The 23,283-nt window shown below is 59.4% G+C and overlaps 2 protein-coding genes and 1 long non-coding RNA gene across 8 annotated transcripts in view; 2 read left to right on the forward strand and 1 right to left on the reverse strand.

The window, feature by feature from the left end:
- LOC139668153 (extracellular matrix organizing protein FRAS1-like) overlaps positions 1 to 23,283 on the forward strand; it is a 42,683-nt gene that overhangs the window by 13,426 nt on the left and 5,974 nt on the right. For 3 of the 6 annotated variants that reach the window (XM_071547598.1, XM_071547600.1, XM_071547594.1), the window contains exons 1-3: positions 15,260 to 15,419; positions 18,828 to 18,951; positions 19,700 to 19,854. The gene's annotated coding sequence lies outside the window, so the exon portion shown is untranslated. Of the gene's footprint in view, positions 1 to 15,259; positions 15,420 to 16,598; positions 18,952 to 19,699; positions 19,855 to 23,283 lie in introns of those variants that run through there. The other 3 variants (XM_071547597.1, XM_071547595.1, XM_071547596.1) reach the window with 3 other exon arrangements.
- On the reverse strand, positions 2,253 to 6,023 carry LOC139685327 (basic proline-rich protein-like). Its single transcript, XM_071582026.1, has one exon. It carries the CDS (start codon positions 6,021 to 6,023, stop codon positions 2,253 to 2,255), a length of 3,771 nt encoding a protein of 1,256 aa, XP_071438127.1.
- LOC139668517 (uncharacterized) lies at positions 6,785 to 13,409 on the forward strand. Its single transcript, XR_011697087.1, has 3 exons — positions 6,785 to 6,866; positions 10,001 to 10,100; positions 12,462 to 13,409. It is a non-coding gene; the product is annotated as an uncharacterized lncRNA (long non-coding RNA).

Raw genomic sequence — 23,283 nt, forward strand, 5'->3', positions numbered from 1 at the left:
GGAGAGGTTGTCGAGGGGCGACGCCTCGGGCGCCGGGGGTCCCCAAGGGCGGGTTTCCGAGGGGCGAGCCCTCTTGCGCGGGGGGTCCCCAAAGAGGGGTTGCCGAGGGGCGACCCCTCGGAGGGCGGGGGGTCCCCAAGGGGATGTTGCCGAGGGGCGACATTCCGGGCACCGGCAAGGGGGGTGCCCAAAACGGGCTCTAGAGGGGCGACATTTTGGACACCGGGAAGGGGGGTCCCCAAGGCTGGCTCCCAGGGAGCGACATTCCGGGCATGGGAGGGAGGTCCCCGGCGGGGGGTTCCCGGGAAGCGACATTTCAGGCATCGGGGGTCCCCAAGGCGGGTTCCCGAGGGACGACATTTTGGACACCGGGGGTCCCCAAGGGGGGTTCCCGAGGGACGACATTTTGGGCACCGGGGGTCCCCAATGGGGGTTTCCGAGGGACGACATTTTGGGCACCGGGGGTCCCCAAGGGGGGTTCCCGAGGGACGACATTTTGGGCACCGGGGGTCCCCAAGGGGGGTTCCCGAGGGACGACATTTTGGGCACCGGGGGTCCCCAAGGGGGGTTCCCGAGGGACGACATTTTGGGCACCGGGGGTCCCCAAGGGGGGTTCCCGAGGGACAACATTTTGGGCACCGGGAGTCCCCAAGGGGGGTTCCCGAGGGACGACATTTTGGGCACCGGGGGTCCCCAAGGGGGGTTCCCGAGGGCCGACATTTTGGGCACCGGGGGGCCCCAAGGTGGGTTCCCGAGGGCCGACATTTTGGGCACCGGGGGTCCCCAAGGTGGGTTCCGAGGGACGACATTTTGGGCACCGGGGGTTCCCGCGGGACGACATTTAGGGCACCGGGGATCCCCAAGGAGGGTTGCCGAGGGACGACATTTTGGGCACCGGGGGGCCCCAAGGCGGAGTAACCGAGGGGCGACGTCTCGGACGCCGGGGGTCCCCAAGGAGGGGGTTGCCGAATGGCTAGCCCTCAGACGCCGGGGGTCCCCAAGGGGGGTGTCCGAGGGGCGACGCCTCGAGTGCCGAAGGACCCCAAAGAGGGGGTTGCCGAGGGGCGACACCTCGGGCGCCATGGGTCCCGAAGGGGGGAGGCCGACAGACATTTAGGGCACCGAGGGTCCCCAAGGAGGATTCCCGAGGGACGACATTTTGGGCACCAGGGGTCCCCAAAAGGGGGTTTCCGAGGGGCGGCACCTCGCGTGCCGGAGGTCCCCAAGGGGGTGTTGCCGAGGGGCGTCCCTCGGCCGCCGCGGGTTCCAAAGGCGGGGTTGCCGAGGGGCGACGCCTCGGGCACCGGGGGTCCCCAAGGCAGGGCTTGTCGAGGGGCTGCGCCTCGGGCACCGGGGGTCCCCAAGGGGGGTTCCGGAGGGACGACATTTTGGGCACCGGGGGTCCCCAAGGTGGGTTCCGGAGGGACGATATTTTGGGCACCGGGGCACTCCAATGGGGGTTTCCGCGGGATGACATTTTGGGCACCCCGGTCCCCAAAGGGGGGTTCCCGAGGGCCCACATTTTCGGCACCGGGGCTCCCCAGTACGGGTTTCCGGGGGGGCAACATTTCGAGCTTGCAGGGGGGTGTCCCTGGCGGGGGCTCCTGGGGGGCGACATTTCGGGCACCGAAAGGAGCAGTCCCCGGCGGGATCTCCCGAGGGGCGACATTTCGGGCACCGGGCGCCGGGGGGTCCCCGGCAGGGCTCCCGGGGGGCGGCATTTCGAGCAACGGGGGCAGGGTTCCCCGGCGGGCGCTCCCAGGGGGCGGCATCTCGGGCACCAAGAGGTGGGGTCCTTGGCGGGGACTCCCGGGGGGCGACATTTCAGGCACTGGGGTGGGGGAGCGCCTGGGGTACCCAAGGCGGGGTTGCGGAGGGGCGACGCCACCGGCGCCGGCGATCCCCAAGGAAGGGCTGGCCGAGGGGCGGTGCCTCGGGCGCCGGGGGTCCCCAAGGCGGGCCTTGTCGAGGGGCGGTGCTACGAGTGCCGGGGGTCCCCAAGGCGGGGCTTGTCGAGGGGCGGTGCTTCGGGCGCCAGGGGTCTTCGAAGGGGGGGTTGCCGATGAGTGGCGCCTCGGGCGCCGGGGGTCCCCGAAAGGGGAGTGTCCGAGGGACGACATTTAGGGCACCTGGGATCCCCAAGGAGGGTTGCCGAGGGACGACATTTTGGGCACCGGGGGATCCCAGGGCGGAGTAACCGAGGGGCGACGCCTCGGGCGCCGGGGGTCCCCAAGAAGGGGGTTGCCGAATGGCTAGCCCTCAGACGCTGGGGGTCCCCAAGGGAGGTGTCCGAGGGGCGACGCCTCTAGTGCCGAAGGACCCCAAAGAGGGGGTTGCCGAGGGGCGACCCCTCGGGCGTGTGGGTTCCTCAAGGGGAAGTTTCCGAGAGGCGACGCCTTGGGCACCGGTGGTCCCCAAGTGGGGTTTGCCGAGGGGCGACGCCTCAGGCGCCTGGGGTCCCCAACGCGGGGCTGATCGAGGGGCGGCGCTTCGCGCGCCGGGAGTCCCCAAGGAGGGGTTGCCGAGGGGCGGTGCCTCGGGTGCCGGGAGTCCCCAAGGAGGGGTTGCCGAGGGGCGACGCCTCGTGCGCCGTGGGTCCCCAAGGCGGGGTTTCCGAGGGGCGAGCCCTCTAGCGCGGGGGGTCCCCAATGGGTGGTTGCCGAGGGGCGACGCCTCGGAGGCCGGGGGTCCCCAAGGGAATGTTGCCGAGGGGCGACATTCCGGGCACCGGCAAGGGGGGTCCCCGGCGGGGCTCCCGGGGGGCGGCATTTCGAGCAACGGGGGCAAGGCTCCCCGGCGGGCGCTCCCCGGGGGTGGCATCTCGGGCACCGGGAGGTGGGGTCCCTGGCGGGGATTCCCGGGGTGCGACATTTCGGACACCGGGGTGGGGGAGCGCCTGGGGTACCCAAGGCGGGGTTGCGGAGGGGCGACGCCACGGGCACCGGCGGTCCCCAAGGAGGGGCTGGCCGAGGGGCGGTGCCTCGGGCGCCGGGGGTCCCCAAGGCGGGGCTTGTCAAAGGGGCGGTGCTTCGGGCGCCAGGGGTCCCAAAATCGGGGTTGCCGAGGGGCGACGCCTCGGGCGCCGGGGGTCCCGAAAGGGGGGCTGGCCGAGGGGCGGCGCCGCGGGCGCCGGGGGTCCCCAAGGGGGGGTTGCCGAGGGGCGTCTCTGAGCCGCCGGGGGTTTCAAACGGGGGATTGCCGAGGGGCGACGCCTCGGGCGCCGGGGGTTCCCAAGGGGGGGTTTCTGAGGGGCGTCCATCGGGCGCCGGGGGTCCCCAAAGGGGGTTGCCGAGAGGCGTCGCCTCAGGCCATTGGGGTCCCCAAGGAGGGGCTTGTAGAGGGGCGATGCCTCGGGCGCTGGGGTTCCCCAAAAGGTGATTGCCGAGGGGCGGCGCCTCGGGCGCAGGGGGTCCCCAAGGTGGGGTTGCCGAGGGGCGGCGCCTCGGGCGCCTCGGGTCCTTGAGGCGGGGCTGGTTGAGGGGCCGTGCCTGGGGCGCCGGGGGTTTCCAAGGCGGGACTGGCCGAGGGGCGGTGTCTCGGGCGCCGGGGATCCCCAAGGAGGGTTGTCCGAGGGGTGACGCCTTGGGCGCCGGGATCCCCAAGAGGGGATTGCTGAGGGGCGACACCTCGGGCGCCAGGGCTCCCGAAGGGGGGGTTGCAGACAGACGACATTTAGGGCACCGGGGGTCCCCAAGGAGGATTCCCGAGGAACGACATTTCGGGCACCGGGGGTCCCCAAAAGGGGGTTGCCGAGGGGCGGCACCTCGCGTGCCGGAGGTCCCCAAGGGGGTGTTGCCGAGGGGTGTCCCTCGGCCGCCGCGGGTTCCAAAGGCGGGGTTGCCGAGGGGCGACGCCTCGGGCGCCTGGGGTCCCCAACGGGGGGCTGATCGAGGGGCGGCGCGTCGCGCGCCGGGGGTATCCGAGGCGGGGCTTGTCGAGGGGCGACGCCTCGGGCGCCGTGGGTCCCCAAGGCGGGGTTGCCGGGGTTCCCTATAGTGGGGATGCCGAGGGGCGACGCCTTCGTCGCCACGGGTCCCCAAAGGGGGGTTTCCGAGGGGCGTCCAACGGGCGCCGGGGGTCCCCAAGGAGGGGTTGCCGAGAGGCGTCCCTAGGCGCCAGGAGTGCCAAAAGCGGTGTTGCTGAGGGGCGACGCCTCGGGCGCCAGGGGTCCCGGGGGGGGTTGCCGAGGGGCGAGACCTCGGGCGTCGGGGGTCCCCAAGGGGGGGTTTCCGAGGGGCGATGCCTCGGGCGCCAGGGATCTCCAAGGAGAGGTTGCCGAGGGGCGACGCCTCGGGCGCCGGGGGTCCCCGAGGTGGGATTGCCGAGGAGCGACACCTCGGGCGCCGGGGGTTCCCAAGTGGGGTTGCCGAGGGGCGAACCCTCTTGCGCGGGGGGTCCAAAAGGGGATGGTGTCGAGGGGCGACATTCCGGGCACCGGAAAGGGGGGTCCCCAAGACGGGCTCTAGAGGGGCGACATTTTGGACACCGGGAAGGGGCGTCTCCAAGGCTGGCTCCCAGGGAGCGACATTCCAGGCATGGGGGGGAGGTTCCCAGGGGGGTTCCCGGGAAGCGACATTTCGGGCATCGGGGGTCCCCAAGGGGGGTTCCCGAGGGACGACATTTTGCGCACCGGAGGTCCCAAAGGGGGGTTCCCGAGGGACGACATTTTGGGCACCGGGGCACCCTAATGTGGGTTTCCGCGGGACGACATTTTGGGCACCCCGGTCCCCAAAGGGGGGTTCCCGAGGGCCCACATTTTCGGCACCGGGGCTCCCCAGCGGTGGCTCCCAGGGGGCAACATTTCGGGCACTGAGGGGGGCCGTCCCCGGCATGGGCTCCTGGGGGGCGACATTTCGGGCACCGGAAGGAGCAGTCCCCGGTGGGATCTCCCGAGGGGCGACATTTTGGGCACTGGGCGCCGGGGGATCCCCGGCGGGGATTCCCGGGGGGCGGCATTTCGGGCAACGGGGGCGGGGGTCCCCAGGCGGGCGCTTCCAGGGGGCGGCGTCTCGGGAACCGGGGTGGAGGAGCGCCTGGTGTCCCCAAGGCGGGGTTGCCGAGGGGCGACGCCACGGGCGCCAGGGGTCCCCATAGAGGGGCGGCCGAGGGGCGGTGCCTCGAGCGCCGGGGGTCCCCAAGGCGGACTTGTCGAGGGGCGACGCCTCGGGCGCCGGGGGTCCCCAAAGGGGGGGTTGCCGACGGGTGACGCCACGGGCGCCAGAGGTCCCCAAGGAGGGGGTTGCCGACAGGCTAGCCCTCGGATGCCGGGGGTCCCCAAGGGGGTGCCGAAGGGCAACGCCACGGGCGCAGGGGGTTCCCAAGGGGGTGTCCGAGGGGCGACGCCTTGAGTGCCGAAGGACCCCAAAGAGGGGGTTGCCGAGGGGCGACCCCTCGGGCGTGGGGGTTCCCCAAGGGGAAGTTTCCGAGAGGCGACGCCTCGGGTACCGGGGTGCCTCGGGGGGTGTCCGAAGGGGCGGTGTCTCGAGCGCCGGGGGTCCTAAAGGCCGCGTTGCCGAGGGGCGACGTCTCGGGCGCCAGGGGTCCCCGAAGGGGGGATTACCGAATGGCGGCGCCTCGGGCGCCGGGGGTTCCCGAAAGGGGAGTTGCCGAGGGACGACATTTAGGGCACCGGGGATCCCCAAGCAGGGTTCCCGACGGACGACATTTTGGGCACTGGGGGTCCCCAAGGAGGGTTCACGAGGGACGAAATTTTTGGCACCGGGTGTCCCCAAGGGGGGGTTACCAAAAGGCGAGCCCCTGGGCGCCGGTGGTCCACAAGGGGAAGTTTCTGAGAGGCGACGCCTCGTGCACCAGGGGTCCTCAAGGGGGAGTTGCCGAGGGGCGACGGCTTGAGCGCCGTGGGTCCTCAAGGGAGGGTTGCCAAGGGGCGAGACCTCAGGCACCGGGGGTCCCCAAGTGGGGGTTGCCGAGGGGCGACGCCTCGGGCGCCGGGGGTCCCCAAAGGGGGGCTGGCAGAGGGGCGGCGCCGCGGGTGCCTGAGGTCTCCAATGGGGGCTGGCCATGGGGCAACGCCCAGAGCGCCGGGAGTCCCTAAAAAGGGGTTGCCGAAGGGCGACGCCTCCGGCGCCGGGGGTCCCCAAGGGGGGGTTTCCGAGGGGCGACGTCTTGGGCGCTGGGGGTCTCCAAGAGGGGACTGCTGAGGGGCGACGACTCAGGCGCCGGGGGTCCCAAAGGGGAGGTTGCGGAGCGGCAATGCCTCCGGCGTCGGGGGTCCCCAAGGCAGGGTTGCCAAGCGGCGATGCCTCCGGCGTTGGGGGACCCCAAGGCGGGGTTGCCGAGGGGCGGCGCCTCGGGCTCCGGGTGTCTTCAAGGAGGGGTTTCGATGGGCGGTGCCTCGGGCGCCGGGGTTCCCCAAGGCAGAGCTTGTCGAGGGGCGACGCCTCGGGCGCCGGGGGTCCCTAAAAAGGGGACTGGCCGAGTGGCGGCGCTTTGGGCGCCGGGGGTCCTCAAAGGGAGGCTGGCCGAGGAGCGGCGCCTCGGGTGCCGGGGGTCCCCAACGGGGGCTAGCCATGGGGAAACGCCTCGGGCGCCGGGGGTCCCCAAGGGGGGGTTGCCGAGGGGCGGCACCTCGCGTGCCGGTGGTCCCCAAGGGAGTGTTGCCGAGGGGCGTCCCTCGGCCGCTGCGGGTTCCAAAGGCGGGGTTGCCGAGGGGCGACGCCTCCCGCGCCTGGGGTCACCAACGCGGGGCTGATCGAGGGGCGGTGCCTCGCGCGCCGGGGGTTTCCGAGGCGGGGCTTGTCGAGGGGCGGCGCCTCGGGCGCCGGGAGTCCCCAAGGAAGGGTTGCCGAGGGGCGACGCCTCGGGCGCCGTGGGTCCCCAAGGCGGGGTTGCCGGGGTTCCCCAAGGTGAGGATGCCGAGGGGTGTCCATCGGGCGCCGGGGGTCCCCAAGAGGGGATTGCCGAGGGACGACGCCTCGGTCGCCAGGGGTCCCCAAAGGGGGGTTTCCGAGGGGCGTCCAACGGGCGCTGGGGGTCCCCAAGGAGGGGTTGCCGAGGGGCGTCCCTAGGCGCCGGGAGTGCCAAAAGCGGTGTTGCTGAGGGGCGACGCCTCGGGCGCCGGGGGTCCCCAAGGGGGGGTTGCCGAGGGGCGAGACATCGGGCGTCTGGCGTCCCCAAGGGGGGGTTTCCGAAGGGCGATGCCTCGGGCGCCAGGGATCTCCAAGGAGAGGTTGCCGAGGGGCGACGCCTCCGGCGCCGGGGGTCCCCAAGGGGGGATTGCCAAGGGGCGATGCCTCGGGCACCGGGGGTCCCCAAGGGGTGTTGCCCAGGGGTGATCTCTCTTGCGCGGGGGGTCCCCAAGGGGGGGTTGCCGAGGGGCGTCCATCGGGCGCCGGGGGTGCCCAAGGGGAAGTTGCCGAGGGTCGTCCATCGGGCGCCGGGGGTCCCTAAGGCGAGGCTGCCTAGGAGCGAAGCCTCCGGCGCCGGGGTTCCCCATGGCGAGGTTGCCGAGGGGCGACGCCTCGGGTGCGGGGTGTCCCCAAGGGGGGGTTGCCGAGGGGAGACATTCCGGGCACTGGGAACGGGGGTCCTCAAGGCGGGTTCCCGCGGGGCGACAATTTTTGCACCGGCAAGGGGGGTCCCCAAGACGGGCTCCCGAGGGGTGACATTTTGGGCACCGGGAAGGGGGGTCCCCAAGGCGGGCTCCCAGGGGGCGACATTCCGGGCATAGGGGGGGAGGTCCCTGGCGGGGGGTTCTTGGAGGGCGACATTTTGGGCACCGGCGGGGCTCCCCATGGGGGGCTTCCGGGGGGCGACATTTCGGGCACCGGGGTGGAGGAGCGCCTGGGGTACCCAAGGCGGGGCTGGCCGAGGGGCGATGCCATGGGCACCGGGGCTCCCCAAGGCGGGGCTGGCCGAGGGGCAGCGCCTCGGGCGCCGGGGGACCTCAAGGGGGGGTTGCTGAGGGCGTACGCCTCGGGCGCCGGGGAACCCCAACGGGGGTGTCGCCAAGGGGCGACACCTCGGGCCTTGGACTCAAGCTGGAACCTCAGTACCTTCTTCCTGCCATACCTTCCCACCTTGAACCCAATCCACAGCAACTGTGTCCCCCGAGCCACTGAGTGCCTCTGTCTGGAAAGACAACCTCCACCACGTGGGCTGGCAAATGAGCACTGGCTACAGACTGCATTTCCTGAGTGCTGAAAACAGGCAGCAGCTTAATAATGACCTTGGAAAGATCTGAATGCCATACAGCAAAGGAAAGCATTTGTTTTTCAAAAGTAATTTTATGTTTTCTACAGAGTTCGCAACAACAGCTTCCTGTTACCAAAAGGAAATTACAAAGATAAGACAAAAAAAAAACCAACAAACCACTCAGAGGCAAAGGGCAGATACTGACCTATGATCTCAAAGCACATCATTCCCACAGAAGTCCCTACCTCAGGTTCCTTTACTGAGACATCTCACTGGACAGACCTTTGTCACCCTGGCCTGATGGCTCTATGGCTGCCTGTGAAAAAAACAAATTAGAAGGCAGGTGTGCAGATGCACTGACGATACAACACCCAGAACTACCGTCTAAATCAGCTCAGCAAGCAGAACACTCACCTGGCGGATACGGTTGGGAGCAGCGGCGCGGCTAGCAGGGCTGGCAGCGGGCGGGAGCCACCGGAGACTGACAGGAGCGTCCGCCGATGGGAAGCCGCACCGCCACTGGGAAGGCGGGGACAGCCGTGGGTGGCAGCCGGTGCAGACTGACAGGAGCGTCCGGCAATGGGGTGCTGCGCCGCCAGCGGGAAGGCGGGGACAGCCGTGGGCTGGCAGCCGGTGCAGACTGACAGGAGCGTCCGGCAATGGGGTGCCTCGCAGCCATCAGGAAGGCGGGGCTGGCCGTGGGCCGGAGCCGACGGAAACTGACAGGAGTGTCCGGCAATGGGGTGCTGCGCCGCCAGCGGGAAGGCGGGGCTGGACGTGGGCGGTAGCCGGTGCAGACTGACAGGAGCGTCCGGCAATGGGGTGCCTCACAGCCATCGGGAAGGCGGGGCTGGACGTGGGCTGGAGCCGACGGAGACTGACAGGCGCTTCTGCCATTGGGCTCCCGCGACGCTGAGTTAAGGCGGGGCTAGCCGCGGGCCGGAGCCGCCGGAGACTTACAGGCGCTTCCGCCAACGGGGTGCCTCGTCGCTAGTGTTGAGGCGGGGTTAGCCGCGGGCTGGAGCCGCCGGAGACTGACAGGCACTCCGGCCAATGGGCTGCCGTGCCGCCAGCAGGAAGGCCGGTCTGGCCGTGGGCTGGAGCCGACGGAGACTGACCCCGCCCTTCACCCCACCCCTGCCCATGGCCTCGCTACTCTCTCAGCACCACCCACGGTCCCGCCTCTCGTCGCACCCCCGCCCGTTTCTCCGCCCCGGACGTGGCCCTGCTCCCGGTCCCCGGCCCCCCATTTGCTTCGCCCCCGCCCCTCTCTCCGCCCAGCTCATGCACCCCCGGTCCTGCCCTGTCCCCTCCGTTCCCCTCGCTCGACTCTGCTCATGGCTCCGCCTCAGCCCCGCCCCTATTCTGTGGCCCCGCCCATTTGTCGACCCTGCCTGTTGCCTCGCCTTTGCTCCGCCCCTTTCTCCGCCTCTCGCCCCGCCCCACCCCCGCCCCGTGGGTTTAACTCACTCCACCTGAGCCCCTCAACTGGTCCCACCTGAGCCCCTCCACTCGCAGCCTGAAAAGCCCCTTGGCATTCTGAGCCTTTTCCCTAGACGCGGTTCTCTCGAGCTGTGTTGTTGGTCACTCTGCTGAGGGCGGTGCTTGCACAGAGAGGGTTGGCGCTTTCCGTGGGCACGAAAAGCCCTCCCGGCTGGCACTGGGCTGCGCGGGTCCCGCTTCGCTGCCACTGCCGGGGCGGTTTCTGCAGCAGAGAGAAAACTCCTTGGGCAGGTGCCCTCGGGATTTCTACTTACCTGTTTCGAGGAGGACCGTCGGGGCACGGCTTGGCTGCCCGGACATGACTTAGCTGGTAAGTGCTGTCTTTTCTTCTCTTTGGAAACAGACTTGTGTTTAATGGCTTGGCAATGCCTGTCTGGCGCTGATATCCATCCCCGTGGGTTGCCGTGGCCGGAACTGCGGACCAGCAAGACAGGGTTCGAGTGGTGAGTACAAAGATGGGGGTAATTATTAGGATGCTTCTCTGGTTTCGGGGTTGTGGCTTAAATGGACCAGGGTCTGCTCAAGGGCTCAGTTTCATTTGCATTGGACCCCGGGGCTGATATTTTCTCTCCCCTGGTCATGTGGGTTCCTTTGCATCCTCTCCTTTAGGAAGGCTGGAGGCAGAGCTTTTATTTCTCCCTTGGAACTCTGGGGGAAGCAGGCTGAAACTTTTCTGGTTTTAGTGCTTTGTCTGAAGGCAAGGTTGAGGGGGAAAATACATAAAAGTAAGAGTAGTTGTTTTAAAAATCTTTGTGTTCCCCTGCCCCTGCCAAAACACTGGGAGGCACCCACCATCAGGTACCTTGTTTGAAGCTTTTTGGGGGGAACAACAAACAAATGAGATGATAAAAACCACTGAGCTGCAGACTCTGAGACAGACAGACAGAAGCACTACGTGCCATCTGTTCCTTGTGAAAGGCAGGTCCATGTGTTTCTTTAAGGTCTGAAGTGAAGAGACTTAAGGCCAGGGTTGTTTTATTGTCTTTGAGAGAGGAAAATTGGAACTAATTTATTATTGTTGTGGTTTGGCCATCTGTAAAGGAGTTCATAATTCTTTTCCTTTTTGTTCCTTCCATTTCCAGTCCTGCTCCCCTGGAACAGGTGCCTCTGGTGCTGCCCCTGTCAGTGGTGTGGTTTCTGTGGCTGTGAGAGGGTTTCCTGAGGACCCTTCCACCGGTTGCCTATTCCTGAGTGCCAAGTTAGGGCTTTAGGACAGACAGGGCACCTCAGATCCTGGGGCCTGTTTAAACCCCGTTTCTGCTTTATAAGTTTCTAGGGCAGGTAGACAATTTGTCTTGATATTGTAGTACAGAAAGAAATTAAGGAGGTTAAAAAGTATTGGCATTGAATTGGGAATATTCAAAGATCTTGGTGTGACAGTTCTTAGGGGTGGATTTTAAGCACATAAATCTGTGTTATTGTAGTGTAGGACAGAACAAAGTGGTGTCTGAGGGACAGGGACTGATGGAATTTGGAGCCATTCCTGCCCAGGACAGCTGTATGACCTGACTTGCTGTGTGACTTGGGGCTTCTGCCTCCTTCTGGCCTCACAAAACTGTTTGGTTCTGGAGTGAGATGCATTTTTGGGCCTTTGGGAAAAAGGGTTTGCAAGTCCCCCATGCAGTGAAGCCATGTGTGCCAAGGGGAGCTTTGACATGGTGTGTTTTTGAGAACTCCAGGTGCCTTTTGGTGAAATGGCTGGTGGGGCTTGGAGTGTTGAAGTGTCTCATCTCCGAACACTCAGCCCTTGCTCGTTCAGCATGTCATGAGGCAGGGGAGTCGGTGTGCAAGGTGGCACAGGGCTGTGTGTTAGTGCAGGGTGGCCCTGGAGCTGCTGAGAGAAGAGCCTGCTGGCCTGTGCTGGATGTTCCAGCCCTCTGAGCTCTGGGGGCCCCTGGGCTGTGCAGGTGTGATGCTGGGGCAGGGAAAGGAAGGCCTGGTTGGGAGGGATGTAGGAGCAGAGAGACACTTTGTGCTGGCTGGAAGATCTATGGAAAAAGCAAAGAAACAGTAAGTTGCACTGTTTGCTCCTAGTGGAAGGAGAGAGATTTTTAAGGCATGATGTATTTCTGTTGTCCTGTTTTTTTTCCACTAGAACCTTGGGTATTTTCCCTCCTTTTTCCATGTCTGCTGTATTGGGTGTCACAAGGAGGGCTTCCTTCCTCCCGTGGGGTCTTGGGAGTTGGTGGCAGTTCTGCTTTTTCTGAAGGTGTATCCAATTGTGCTACTGAAAAGGATACTTTCTCTTGTAAAAGTATTTGATCTGGATTGACAGTACAGGTATTTCTTTAATCATGTAGCCAGCTGGGGTAAGAATTTTATTTAAAAAGTGATTCTGTTTAGAGACTTTTAGTCTTGTTTCACACAGGGTACAAAGCTGCTGGGAAAATGAACAGAGAAGGGAGCTCTTCTGCCCCTCTTTTGGGGAGCTGAGGGCAGTGGGCTGTCCTGGGGAAGGGGCTCTGTGTTTGGGGATGCAGGGAGGTCTGGCTGCTGGCAGCGAGCAGGGAGGGGGAGTGGGATCAGCAGGATGGGGGAGTCTGTGTGCAAACCAGTGGCCTCTCTGGCACTTGGAATCCTGGAGCAGGCAGAGCAGCACTGGGCTGAGCCTGGTGGTGGGTGGATTGCCAGGATGCAGGAGGGGATAACACAGGGATATCAAGTCCTCTGTCCCAGGACTACAGTGTGGTGCCTCTGAGCTTGTTGTCAGCAAGGCTAAAAATGGCACTAATTACTCACTGTGGACCAATACCCCAAAGTCATCTTTTTTTCCTCTCCCATTTGCTTTCTGACTCCTGATGCAGGATTTGAGATATCCAGTCTCAGCTGTGGCTTAGGCAGAGCATGGTGGGGCCACTGGAACCTCAGCTCACAGAGTGGTGGGAGCAGTGTTGGAGCAACCCTGCAGTGTCCTGGGAGCCCTGGAGATGCTGTTTCCTCTGCAGAGCTGGTGTTGTACCCCAGCTGGTGCCTTCAGCCTGTGCTCCCTGAGCTGCAGCTCCCCTGGGGGTAACCCTAAAGTGAGATGGGCAGCTGAGGAAGAACCAAGGCTGTGTGTGGGGAGCAGCATGTTGGGAAGGGGATATGAGGCATGCTGGGAATTTCTGGGGTTTTTCCCTGGTTTTCTGATTTCCTGTTTGGAAACAAATGAAACTGAAGGGACTTTCTGAATTGCTTTGTAGAGAACTGCCACCCTCATAAAATGCACAAATACTGACTTGGCTGCAGGCCACAAGATAGATACAGATACCCTGGAACCACAAGGGTGAAGATTGTACAGGAGGGTGAGAGAGGTAATGAGGGCAGGAAGATAATGCAGGCAGGGGTAATACAGCCACTCCCTGACAGGCGACATGCGCAGACTGTTGCCACTTATGTAATTAACAGGCGGTGTTTGGCTGCCCCCCGGGCATCACCTTATACTGTGTCCTGGCCCCACGTAGTATAATGGATGGCTGATCAATAAGGACACCAGGAGTGGGGCAGCTGAGCAACACCCATCCTCCCACTGAGCCCATTTGGTTCCGTGGAGATGCCCGCTAAGCATGGGGGCTGTCCAGCTGCTGCCCATCCTGGTAGTCCTGGCCTGTCTGCTCCAGTGAGCATCAGGGATAGTGAGTAAGCCCTGAACCATCAACTGTTTTGCATCCTTATGTATCCTTTTATTAAGTTTTAATTATTTTATTCTTTTTGTTCTCTCTTGTGTTAAGTGTTTAGGTATTTTATCCTGTTTATTCTCTTTTGTTTGTTGGTATTGCAATAAATGCTATTCATGGTATTTGTCCGACTGTGCTGACCTTGATTCCAGACATGTATCCAGAAGGAACTGATACACCATGTCTTGGGAGTAACATTCTATTGCAGGAGAGAGAGGATTTGGGATGGAGCTGTGGACCTTGGGCACTTGAGAAAAAAATCCCCATTCCCTTTGCTTCCCTCCTTCTTTGTCCACCTGCATCTATCCCTTCTCCCCTCTGTCTTAGGACCCCATCTTGGTACCCACCCTCCCTCTTCTTTTCCACGTTTGGGGTTGAGTAAAAAGTGTTATGGGGGCAGTCTGGGGGTGATAAGGTCATGAGCAGCGTCCCAGTGTCTCTGGAGTGTGAGGATGGGGTGCAGGTGAATGGGGGATGAAGGGGGGTCCTGTGGGGTCCAGCAAAAAAGAGGCAGGCTACAGCCCAAATGCTTGAAAACGCAGGGGGGGTTGTGTGTGTAAAACTAATAAGAAAAATAACGTTTCTCATTTTCCTATATGTTGAATTTCCATATCAATTTACACCGGAATGGAATTCAAAATAGAGCCCTGTATCTAGGTATTACATGCAGGGTTTGGGAATATGAGAAATTGAGGATATAGAAATAGAAAGGAGTTTTGTATTTACAAATGACACAAACTGAAGGGCTTGTCCGTGCGATAAATTGCGCTCGCTGGGCCGGCGCCGGCAGCTCCCGCTCTGTGTATTGGGTGTTCTCTCTGTGCCCTGTGCCATGCAATGCGCTCGCTGTGCCGGCAGCAGCTCCAGCTCTGTGTGCCCCGAGCTCTCTCTGTGCCCTGTGCCATGCAATGCGCTCGCTGTTCCAGCAGCAGCTCCCGCTCTGCGTGCCCGGAGCTCTTTCTGTGCCCTGTGCAATGCAATGCGCTCGCTGTGCCGGCAGCAGCTCCCGCTCTGTGTGTCCGGAGCTCTCTCTGGGCCCTGTGCCATGCAATGCGCTCGCTGTGCCGGCAGCAGCTCCAGCTCTGTGTGCCCGGAGCTCTCTCTGTGCCCTGTGCCATGCAATGCGCTCGCTGTGCCGGCGCCAGCATCTCCCGCTCTGTGTATTGGGTGTTCTCTCTGTGCCCTGTGCCAGCAGCAGCTCCCGCTCTGTGTGCCCCGAGCTCTCTCTGTGCCCTGTGCCATGCAATGCGCTCGCTGTGCCGGCAGCAGCTCCAGCTCTGTGTGCCCCGAGCTCTCTCTGTGCCCTGGGCCATGCAATGCGCTCGCTGTTCCAGCAGCAGCTCCAGCTCTGTGTGCCCGGAGCTCTCTCTGTGCCCTGTGCCATGCAATGCGCTCGCTGTGCCGGCAGCAGCTCCCGCTCTGTGTGCCCGGAGCTCTCTCTGTGCCCTGTGCCAGCAGCAGCTCCCGCTCTGTGTGCCCGGAGCTCTCTCTGTGCCCTGTGCCAGCAGCAGCTCCCGCTCTGTGTGCCCGGAGCTCTCTCTGTGCCCTGTGCCATGCAATGCGCTCGCTGTTCCAGCAGCAGCTCCCGCTCTGTGTATTGGGTGTTCTCTCTGTGCCCTGTGCCAGCAGCAGCTCCCGCTCTGTGTGTCCGGAGCTCTCTCTGTGCCCTGTGCCATGCAATGCGCTCGCTGTTCCAGCAGCAGCTCCCGCTCTGTGTGCCCGGAGCTCTCTCTGTGCCCTGTGCCATGCAATGCGCTCGCTGTTCCAGCAGCAGCTCCCGCTCTGTGTGCCCGGAGCTCTCTCTGTGCCCTGTCCGGGCCCAGCCCCGCCGGACCCTGCGCTGCGCTGGAGTCGCTGCTGCTGCCGCCTGGCGGTGGCCGCCGGTACTGCGGGCGCGCCGTGGCTCGCGGGCGGCACCTGCCGGCGGAGGGCGGTGTCACGTGGTAATGAACGGCGGAATGGAAGCGCGGAGAGCCGCTTGGAATGGTGCGCTTCGCTTGATCAAGTCTTGCCTCTTTTTTCCTTTTCCTAGCAGGGCTTATCTGTCTTGCCTCGGAAGGAAGGGAATGTGCCGCAGTTGTTTTCTTTTTCTGCGCTTATCTGGCGGTGAGTCACGGTGACGGGGACGTGCTGCCTGTGTGGGTGTTGTCAGCACTCGGGCGAGGCTTAAAATTCCCCGTCATTCCCGTGTCCTGAGGGGCGCCTTTTGTGCCACACTCAAGATGGCGGCGAGGCCCCAACAGCGTGCGCCGCCTCCCGCGGGAATTAGAAGACGCCACTCTCAAGATGGCGGCGGGGCACGCAACTCGGTTGTTCCGCTTTGCACTCTGTGGTCTTGGAGGTCTGGGCCGTCACCTCCGGCCTGCACTCAAGATGGCCCGGATACAATCAAGCTGGCGTCCGTAGGCCCCCTCGGCTCTGATCCCGAGCCTGCCCCCGCTTGCAGCGCCCTCGCCCCGCGGGGCTTCCCGCCGTGGGCCGGACCGGGGGGGCTCGGCGGCGGCGGCGGCGGCGGAGGATCGCGGGCGGCAGGCAGGCACCGGCAGCCCCGATCGGCACCGCCAGGATCCCGCGCGCAGCTTCCGTTCGGCCCGGCCCGCCGCGCACCCGCTGTCGGCGCTGCATCGCCGCGATATCCCCGCGATATCCCCGCGAGCGGCACATGGTGACAGAGCCGATCCCCCGCCAGAGCGGCACATCGCGGCACAGGCCGGGCGGGCCCTCGAGGAGGTCCCGGCAGCTCTGCCGCTTCGGCCATGGCCGGCAGCGACGGCAAGGGCGGGACCCGATGAACAGTTTTGCTGCTCCTGGGAAGAGTCAGGTCCCAAGGAAGTAAATCCTGAATTGCCTGTTGAGCCTGGCAGAGACGCAGTGGCCGGGACATTGCGGGCAGGCGGCGCTGACTGCAGGGTCTGGAGGAAGAAGCGGCTGAAGCTGCTCGGGCTGTGCTTGTTCCCCGCCGCCCCCTCCGGCTCCCCGGGACTGCAGGGACTCCCCTTGGCTTTGCCAGGGTCTTTGCTGCGCGGTTTCAGGATGGGGCAGTGAGGTGTTGTGTACCTGGAACTTATTTCTGTTTCAGTCAGTGTGTTTCCCCTGCGGTCTGTGACATAACCCTTGCCACGGCAGGCCGGTTGCCGTGGAAGAAAGCAAAGCAAGCCCAGAGCCTGGCCTGGGGTGCCTCAGGCCTCTGCCAGGCCCAGAGGGGAAGAGTTAATAAAAGCTACCTTGGCATATTTTTTTAAATAATCTTTAAGACGTGTTTTATGATTTGTAAAACTCTAATGTTCTATAAACGTTCTTGTTCCATTGTAAGTTAAGACATACATTTAACATTTAGAGACAGATGAATAGGTGACCCACGTGCTTTCTGAATGTTTTACGCAGCGTGTGCTTTCCCTCCATAGCCAGCATGGTCTGGGCTTCTTAATTCCTTCCAGGAACAGTGCAGAGAGCATGGACTGGGTGCTGACATGGCAGGGAAGCATCTGAGAGACCCTCGGGGCACAAGGAGGGAGTGGCAGGAGTCTCATTTTCCCAACTGTGTTCCCTCAACTCAGAGAAATCCAAACCTTAATTGTTTTTACCTACAGTGTCCTGGTTTCATTTGTTGGGGAAGGAAGACAACTGAGCACTTTCAACAGCATTTTCATAAAATTTTCTAGGCACAGTGCTACAAAAATTTAGGCTGTTGTCCACTTCATTGTAAAGCACCAGAGAACACCCCTATGCCAGGTGTTTCTGAAGTAAAATAACCTGGCAAGTGCAGCTTATCCTCAGACTGACAGGCATGGAGAGCAAATTACAGGGGGATCGATACTTTGACAAAAAAAAAATCAGTGTTCATGTGGATCCATGAAATAAATCAGGTGCAACATCCCCCACACTTTTTAGTGGTCCCTTTGCTTTAGGAGTTTTAAACCAAAACCCCACCACGTATTTCGAGAAGCAAAAACATCTTCTGGTGTTTTGCAATCCAGAAATCCGCACATAGAGCAGCAATTTGGTGTTTCTTAAACCCAGTTGTGTCAGGCCTGTGTGTAAGAGCATCCAACATCCCTGACTTTCCTTTGCATTGTGCCTTTATGGCTCTGTGGGGGTGATTTACTGACGCTTTGAAAGGGTCTCTTCACCTCAGAGTGCTCTTCTGTACTTGTATCCTTGTATATCTGTTTTATTTCCAGTTCTGTGGGCAATGGCCAAAGTGCAGCAGGTGCCTTTGAGCTGCTCAGCTGACTTTGGGGACTGCCCTGTCTCCCTTCCAGCTTCTGATTCTGCATCTTGCAGCTGTTGTGGAGATCAGCAGCTTGTTCTGGGCAGCTCTTGATTCCAGTTCCTCCAGAGATGGAAGTGGCCATTCTGATGTCCATCTTGTTCCTATTTCTCGTGCTGGTGTCTCTGGGCCACTCATTTCCCCTGAGAACTCGCTGAGGAGTTCTGTGTCCTGCAAACTTGAGCCCTCATTGGCACTTGCACTGTAAGGACTGGCTGGAGTTAAATGCTCTTTCCAGGATGTTTTTTTGGGCCTGGATTCAATCTGGTTATCACTGGATAATGGGCTGGTTTTCCCCCTTTTGTCAGCTACGGGAAAGGCAACTCCTCCTTTGGACTCGTGCAAACAAACTTTTGTGGCCGTGCTGAGGAGTTGCCTGTGAGTGAACTGCCTGTCCTGGGTGCTCAAAGGTTTGAGAGTTTTCTGCCCCTCTGGGGGTGGTTTGTGCCAATGCCAGGAGCTGACTGGCTCTGCCATGCCAGTCAGTCCAAGCAGCAAGGAGATTAAGCTCACCATGGAAATGCTCCCAGAGCTTCCCGAGGCTTGCTGATCACTGCTCTGGCATCTCTGCCACCCCAGGGCAGTTTGACCTGGCCTGTATTTCCCTCCCTTGCTTCTGAGCCTGCCTTGGCAGGTGGGGGCAGAACACCCCTCTGGAATCCACAGATCAGCCCAGCTGCCATTTTCCCCAGGTGGGATTGGCTGTTTGCTCCTGTGAAAGAAGGGTTTGCCTCGATGTATCTGCTCTTGACAATCCCTCCTGTTTGGGCTCCCCCTCCCTTTTTTTCCCCATGTGCTTCTTCCTGGATTATTGAACAACTCATCGTACAATGTTCCTGGGGATCAGGGTTAGCCAGCTGTGTCCTTTTTATGAAAAGAGGAATTGTCCTTGACTTTCTCCAGTTCCCAGGATTATCTCTGTCCTCTGGGAGTCGTAGACACAATCTCCAATGGATGTTTTGGACAAATTTCTGTCAGATCAAATTGCCCAAAGTGTCACCAGAGAGTGACACTTCCCATTTACCAGGTTTCTGCCTAACGCTGTGAAATGCCTGGAGCCTGGTGGGAGTTGTTGGAGCGAGGCAGAGTTGTTGGCTGAACACTCAGACTTGCAGGCTGTGGCTGGTTGAAGTGGTACAGGGGTGCACTTGACAGGCAGCAAGCGAAAAGGAGTCTCTTGTTTGTAGATAAGCAGTGAGAAATGTTGGTGTTTGGAAGGCTCATCAGGTTTTCCTGTTTTTCAGTTACAGGCTCTGACTGTAAATTGGACAGTGCAGGGTCTGTCCATAGCAGAGCTCAGGGAAATGAAATGAAAGCAGATGTGAAGAAAGGCTTGGAATTGATGAAGGAACCAGAAACCAGGGGAAGGTAAACATTCTTGTGGCATCTCTGAAAAAGCTCCTCCCAGGTCTTCTTTAATTCCTGCAAACAGGTTCTTAAGTGCTCTGCATGCAGTGCCTTCTGCAGACATGTTACCAGCCACGCATGGTTTGCACATTACAAGAAATCCTCATTTCAGGGGTTGTTATTATTCATGCAGCTTTTGAAAAAAAGAGGCAGGACAAAATGGCCTGGCATAAGGAACACACACTGTGGCCCTTTGTAAGTCCCCACTAGTGCTGAGATTACAGAAATGGCAAAGTGTCAGTAGGTCAGGATTCACACAGGGCAAATTAACAGTATGGTAGTTTTTAAGGAAGCTTTCAGGTTTTTAGGAGTCAGATTCTTTTCTGCTCTTAATCCTCCATATCATTCTTCTGAATGGCTGCCTCTGCTCCACTGAGAGCTGGGGTGGAAAGGGCCAAGAGACCTTAAAGCAGAATCAGTAGGACCCCAGAGAGGAGCAAAGGGTTGGGGCAGTGGGGACTGTGTCAGTACTTGCTTCAATCCACTGAGTAAAGTCAGAATTCTCTGGAATTGCAGTGCAGTGCTTGCCTTGTCCTTGTTCCTCATGCCAAGGATCTGTCCCACCTTCCAAGCTGAGAGGAGAAGGCAGGCTGGAAATCTCAGCCAGCTGACATTTACAAGGATATTATACAGTAGTTTGATTTTCTGAACAACCTCTTTCTCCCTTTTCTTCCATGGCTCACATTCCTCTCCCCTGCATTTTTATCAGGCGGAAGGAGAAGATGAAGAGGGAAAATGGAGGAGAGGAACTGCAGGAGAAGCTCTTGTTCCATGGAAACAACATCTCCTTCCTGGAAGCATCTGCACTGGGAACTTTGAAATGGCCAAGATAGGAATATTCTTCAGAAAGTGATCAGCTCCAAAGTAAGCAGGGCCAGGGGGAGGGGACAATCCTTCCAACTTGGAAATTAAGGGAAAAGTTAAAAGCAATGGACTGAAACTTTTTCATTGAGAACTTACTGTGAGGGTGGGCAGGCCCTGGCACAGGATACTGAGAGAAGCTGTGGCTGCCCCATCCCTGGGAGTGTTGGATGGGCCTTGGAGCACCCTGGGCTGCTGGAAGGTGTCTCTGCCTGTGGCAGGGGGTGGCACTGAAGGGGCTTTGAGGTGCCCTCCCACCCAAACTGCTCTGTGATCCTGTGGGCTTGGCAATGTTAAATTTTGCCTGCTTAGCCTCATTATCTCATTGGAGGAGGATAAAAAGGAGGCACTGGTCCATGTTTTGAAGCCACCTGTGTTTTGCTGGATGAAAAGGATTGATGCAATCATTAGCTGAGAACTTCCTGGGGTCGGTCACTTGGCAGGTGAACGCACTTAGTGGAGCACTATTTTTATACTCCGTTCCCATTCCATACAGCCCTTGAATAGTTACTCTTGTTTAAGTAGTTACTCTTCTTTAATAGTTACTCTCTTTTACTCTAGTTTTAAACTTGATAACTGTGCTGTGCAACAGCTTAATCTACCAAATTAACTTGACCATGGTTGAGCACCAGTTGCAATCCCTTGGGATCCAGCTTGGCCTCAGTACCTGGAGTTCAGTATCACTGGTGCAGGTGTTTAAAACCAGAAAGGAGCTCTAGAACTCAGAGATCATGAGGTTAAACTACAGAGATTCTTTCTCAGTGAATACTGACTTTATTCAGCAAAAGTACAGTAAATAGATCTGACTGGAACAAAAAGACCTGTGGAAAAAGAACCTCCCCACAGGAGCAGGGCATTCTCTGGGAGGCCTCAAACACTGAGTTAACTCCTGAAACTGCTCCTAAAAAATAAAGCCCCTGTCATGCTTAAACACATTGGAAAGTAGATAGAGCACACCCTGTTCTTGGAAACTCCCTCCCTGTAAGGCTGAGGAAACAAACACTGACCACTGAAACACCTTCCCTAGGGATGGATTCTGAACTCTCAGTATTTTATGGATACTGTAGGTTTTCATAGTCTGATGGAACAGCTGCTTTATTGGGTTGCATTCAGAGGCCATGCTACTGATCCCCACTGCCTATAAAATAGAACCCAAGCAGAAGGTGGCACAAGGCTTGGATTGGCTCCCAGCAGGCAGCAGCCTCATTCCACCAAGGACACTTTCAGGAGGACCCTCAAACTGTGCTTGTGCTTTAATGCTTTAGACAATGACTGTGTGCATAACGAAATAATAAGGAAACCAGTATGTCACTCCTGCTTTGCAAGGACACCTCACCTCTCTTCAGGAAGGATCCTGAAAGCATCAGTTACAGGTTTATCATCCCCTTTGTTAAACAAAGACAGGGGAAATTCACACCAACTTTGCAATCAGTGTTACCATTTTCCATTGTGCATTTTAGACACTACTTTGTACAGAACTGTTCTCAATGACTTAGAGGTTATGGCACTGCAACACTCAAAAAATAAGCAATGTTACCAAAACAGAGCTGTATGTTTTAAGTTAAGAGAACTTTGTCCCCATGCCACAGGTGTTCCTTTTTAAAATTGATCCCTTCCAGTATAGCAGATTTGGCCAGGATTATCTGTAAATGTCTAAAGAGAAGACAGTTCACCAAGTCACAACTGTCAGCTCTTAGGATGGTCACCACAAGCACACAGAATCCCAGCCAGGCCCGTGGCACCTACTACAAAAACCAAGCTTAGGATCTCACAGAAGGATTGAATCTAGCCCAGGCTTTCCCTTTTAGCATCAACAGGTATTGGGGATATTCCCACTTTCTAGGTACCTTTTCTTTTCCTGTGTAAGGCATTCAGGTTAAAAGTTAAGACGTGGCTTTCTCAGGTGCCAAATCAGCAACCAAAACTGAGCTGTGGGGAATGAGGTGATCCTTCTGTTCACACATCCCACATGTACCACCAGGGATCCCAGGAATCCGTTTGCTGCATTCCAAAGCCTCTCACACTCACCTCAGTGATGCCAGAAACACCTCAACAAATGGACTCAACTAAAATGAGACAAGTTTTCAGAGAAAATAAGGGAAGCAGTTAAGTACATCCAACTCAAGAGACCTAAAAGGAATGGAGCTACCTGTCTTTCTGGCATTCTTGGGAAAAATGGGAAGTTATGCTCATCAGTTAAGCTGCTGCCAAGCCAAGGGAAGAGCATATTAACTGTATCATTTATTACTTTGCAGAGCTCCAAATATCACGGGCCCAAATCAGCCAGGGGTGCAAACCTGGGATTCTTTCATCACGCAGAATCACAGACTGTTCTGAGTTGGAAGGGACTCACAAGGATCATTGAGTCCAACTCTTAAGTCAATGGCCCACATAGGGGATTGAACCCATGACCTTGGCATTATTACACCCAAGTTTTAACCAACTGAGCTGATCTCAGGGTCCTTTGTTCCCTGCTCTCCCTTCAGCCCCCACCCTGGAGTTGGAGGAAGCCGTCCCAGCTGCGGGAGCCGCCGGGCCCCGAGGGGGTTGCGGTGCTGCCCATCAGGGTGGTGGCAGGGGAGCAGGACAGGCTGTCCCGGGTGTGCTGCACACCCGCGACGGCTCTGCGTGGGCTGGGCTCGATTAGCGCCCCAAGAGCCACGTGCTCCAGTTCAGCCCAGGTGAGGGGGCCTGGGAGGGAGGGCTGAAGTGGGGCCGTGACCAGGGGCACTCTGTGCAGGTGTGGTGGGTTTAGCCAGGCCTCGGTTTTGGTAAACCCTGATAATCTGACATAGATTAGAGGGGACAAGCATCGCCTGACTGGAGCAACCAAAGAGATATTTCATACTAGATGATGTCAAACTGAGATATAAATACAGTAGAGTAAGAGGAGTTTCTCAGCATCATGTCTGCAGTAGAGACAGGACACACTGCTACTGTCCTGCTGTGCTGGGCCTTGCTGCTGCTGCCACTACATCCCGTTTTGTTTTAATTCTATTTTTGCTCTTTCTTTTGGTTGCTTGCTAAATGTCTTTTGGGGTGCTTTATAGATGCAGAGTGATGAGATCTGTCTTCAGTGGGAAGTAGAAAATTATTGTTATATCTAACTTGTGTCTGTGTGTGTTATATTGTAGTTTTCTTTAAATTTTTTCTGTAGGAATATATGTAATTAGTTTAAGTTTAAACTTGTTTTGAGTTTCCAGGTTCTTTTCCTCTCTCCGTTTTCTCAGCGAGAGGGGGAGAGAGACTGACACTGTGTTAAGCAGTTGGCATTTTGCCAGCTCAACCCAAGATAGCCTGTCAGAGCATTCAGGAGGTTTGGAAAAAGCCACTTGTTGCATGAGGTTTACAACACAACGCTGGTCTAACTGCTCCCAGTGACTGTAAGAAGGCAGAACATACCCTTAGATCTGGGGGGTTAGATTTGATTTG

Source organism: Pithys albifrons, chromosome 2, assembly GCF_047495875.1.
Source record: "Pithys albifrons albifrons isolate INPA30051 chromosome 2, PitAlb_v1, whole genome shotgun sequence".
Lineage (NCBI taxonomy): Eukaryota > Metazoa > Chordata > Aves > Passeriformes > Thamnophilidae > Pithys > Pithys albifrons.

Bases quoted from the DNA above. Each gene is read 5' to 3' on its own strand.
- LOC139685327 (XM_071582026.1), bottom strand. From the start codon at position 6,023: ATGGCCAGCCCCCATTGGAGACCTCAGGCACCCGCGGCGCCGCCCCTC.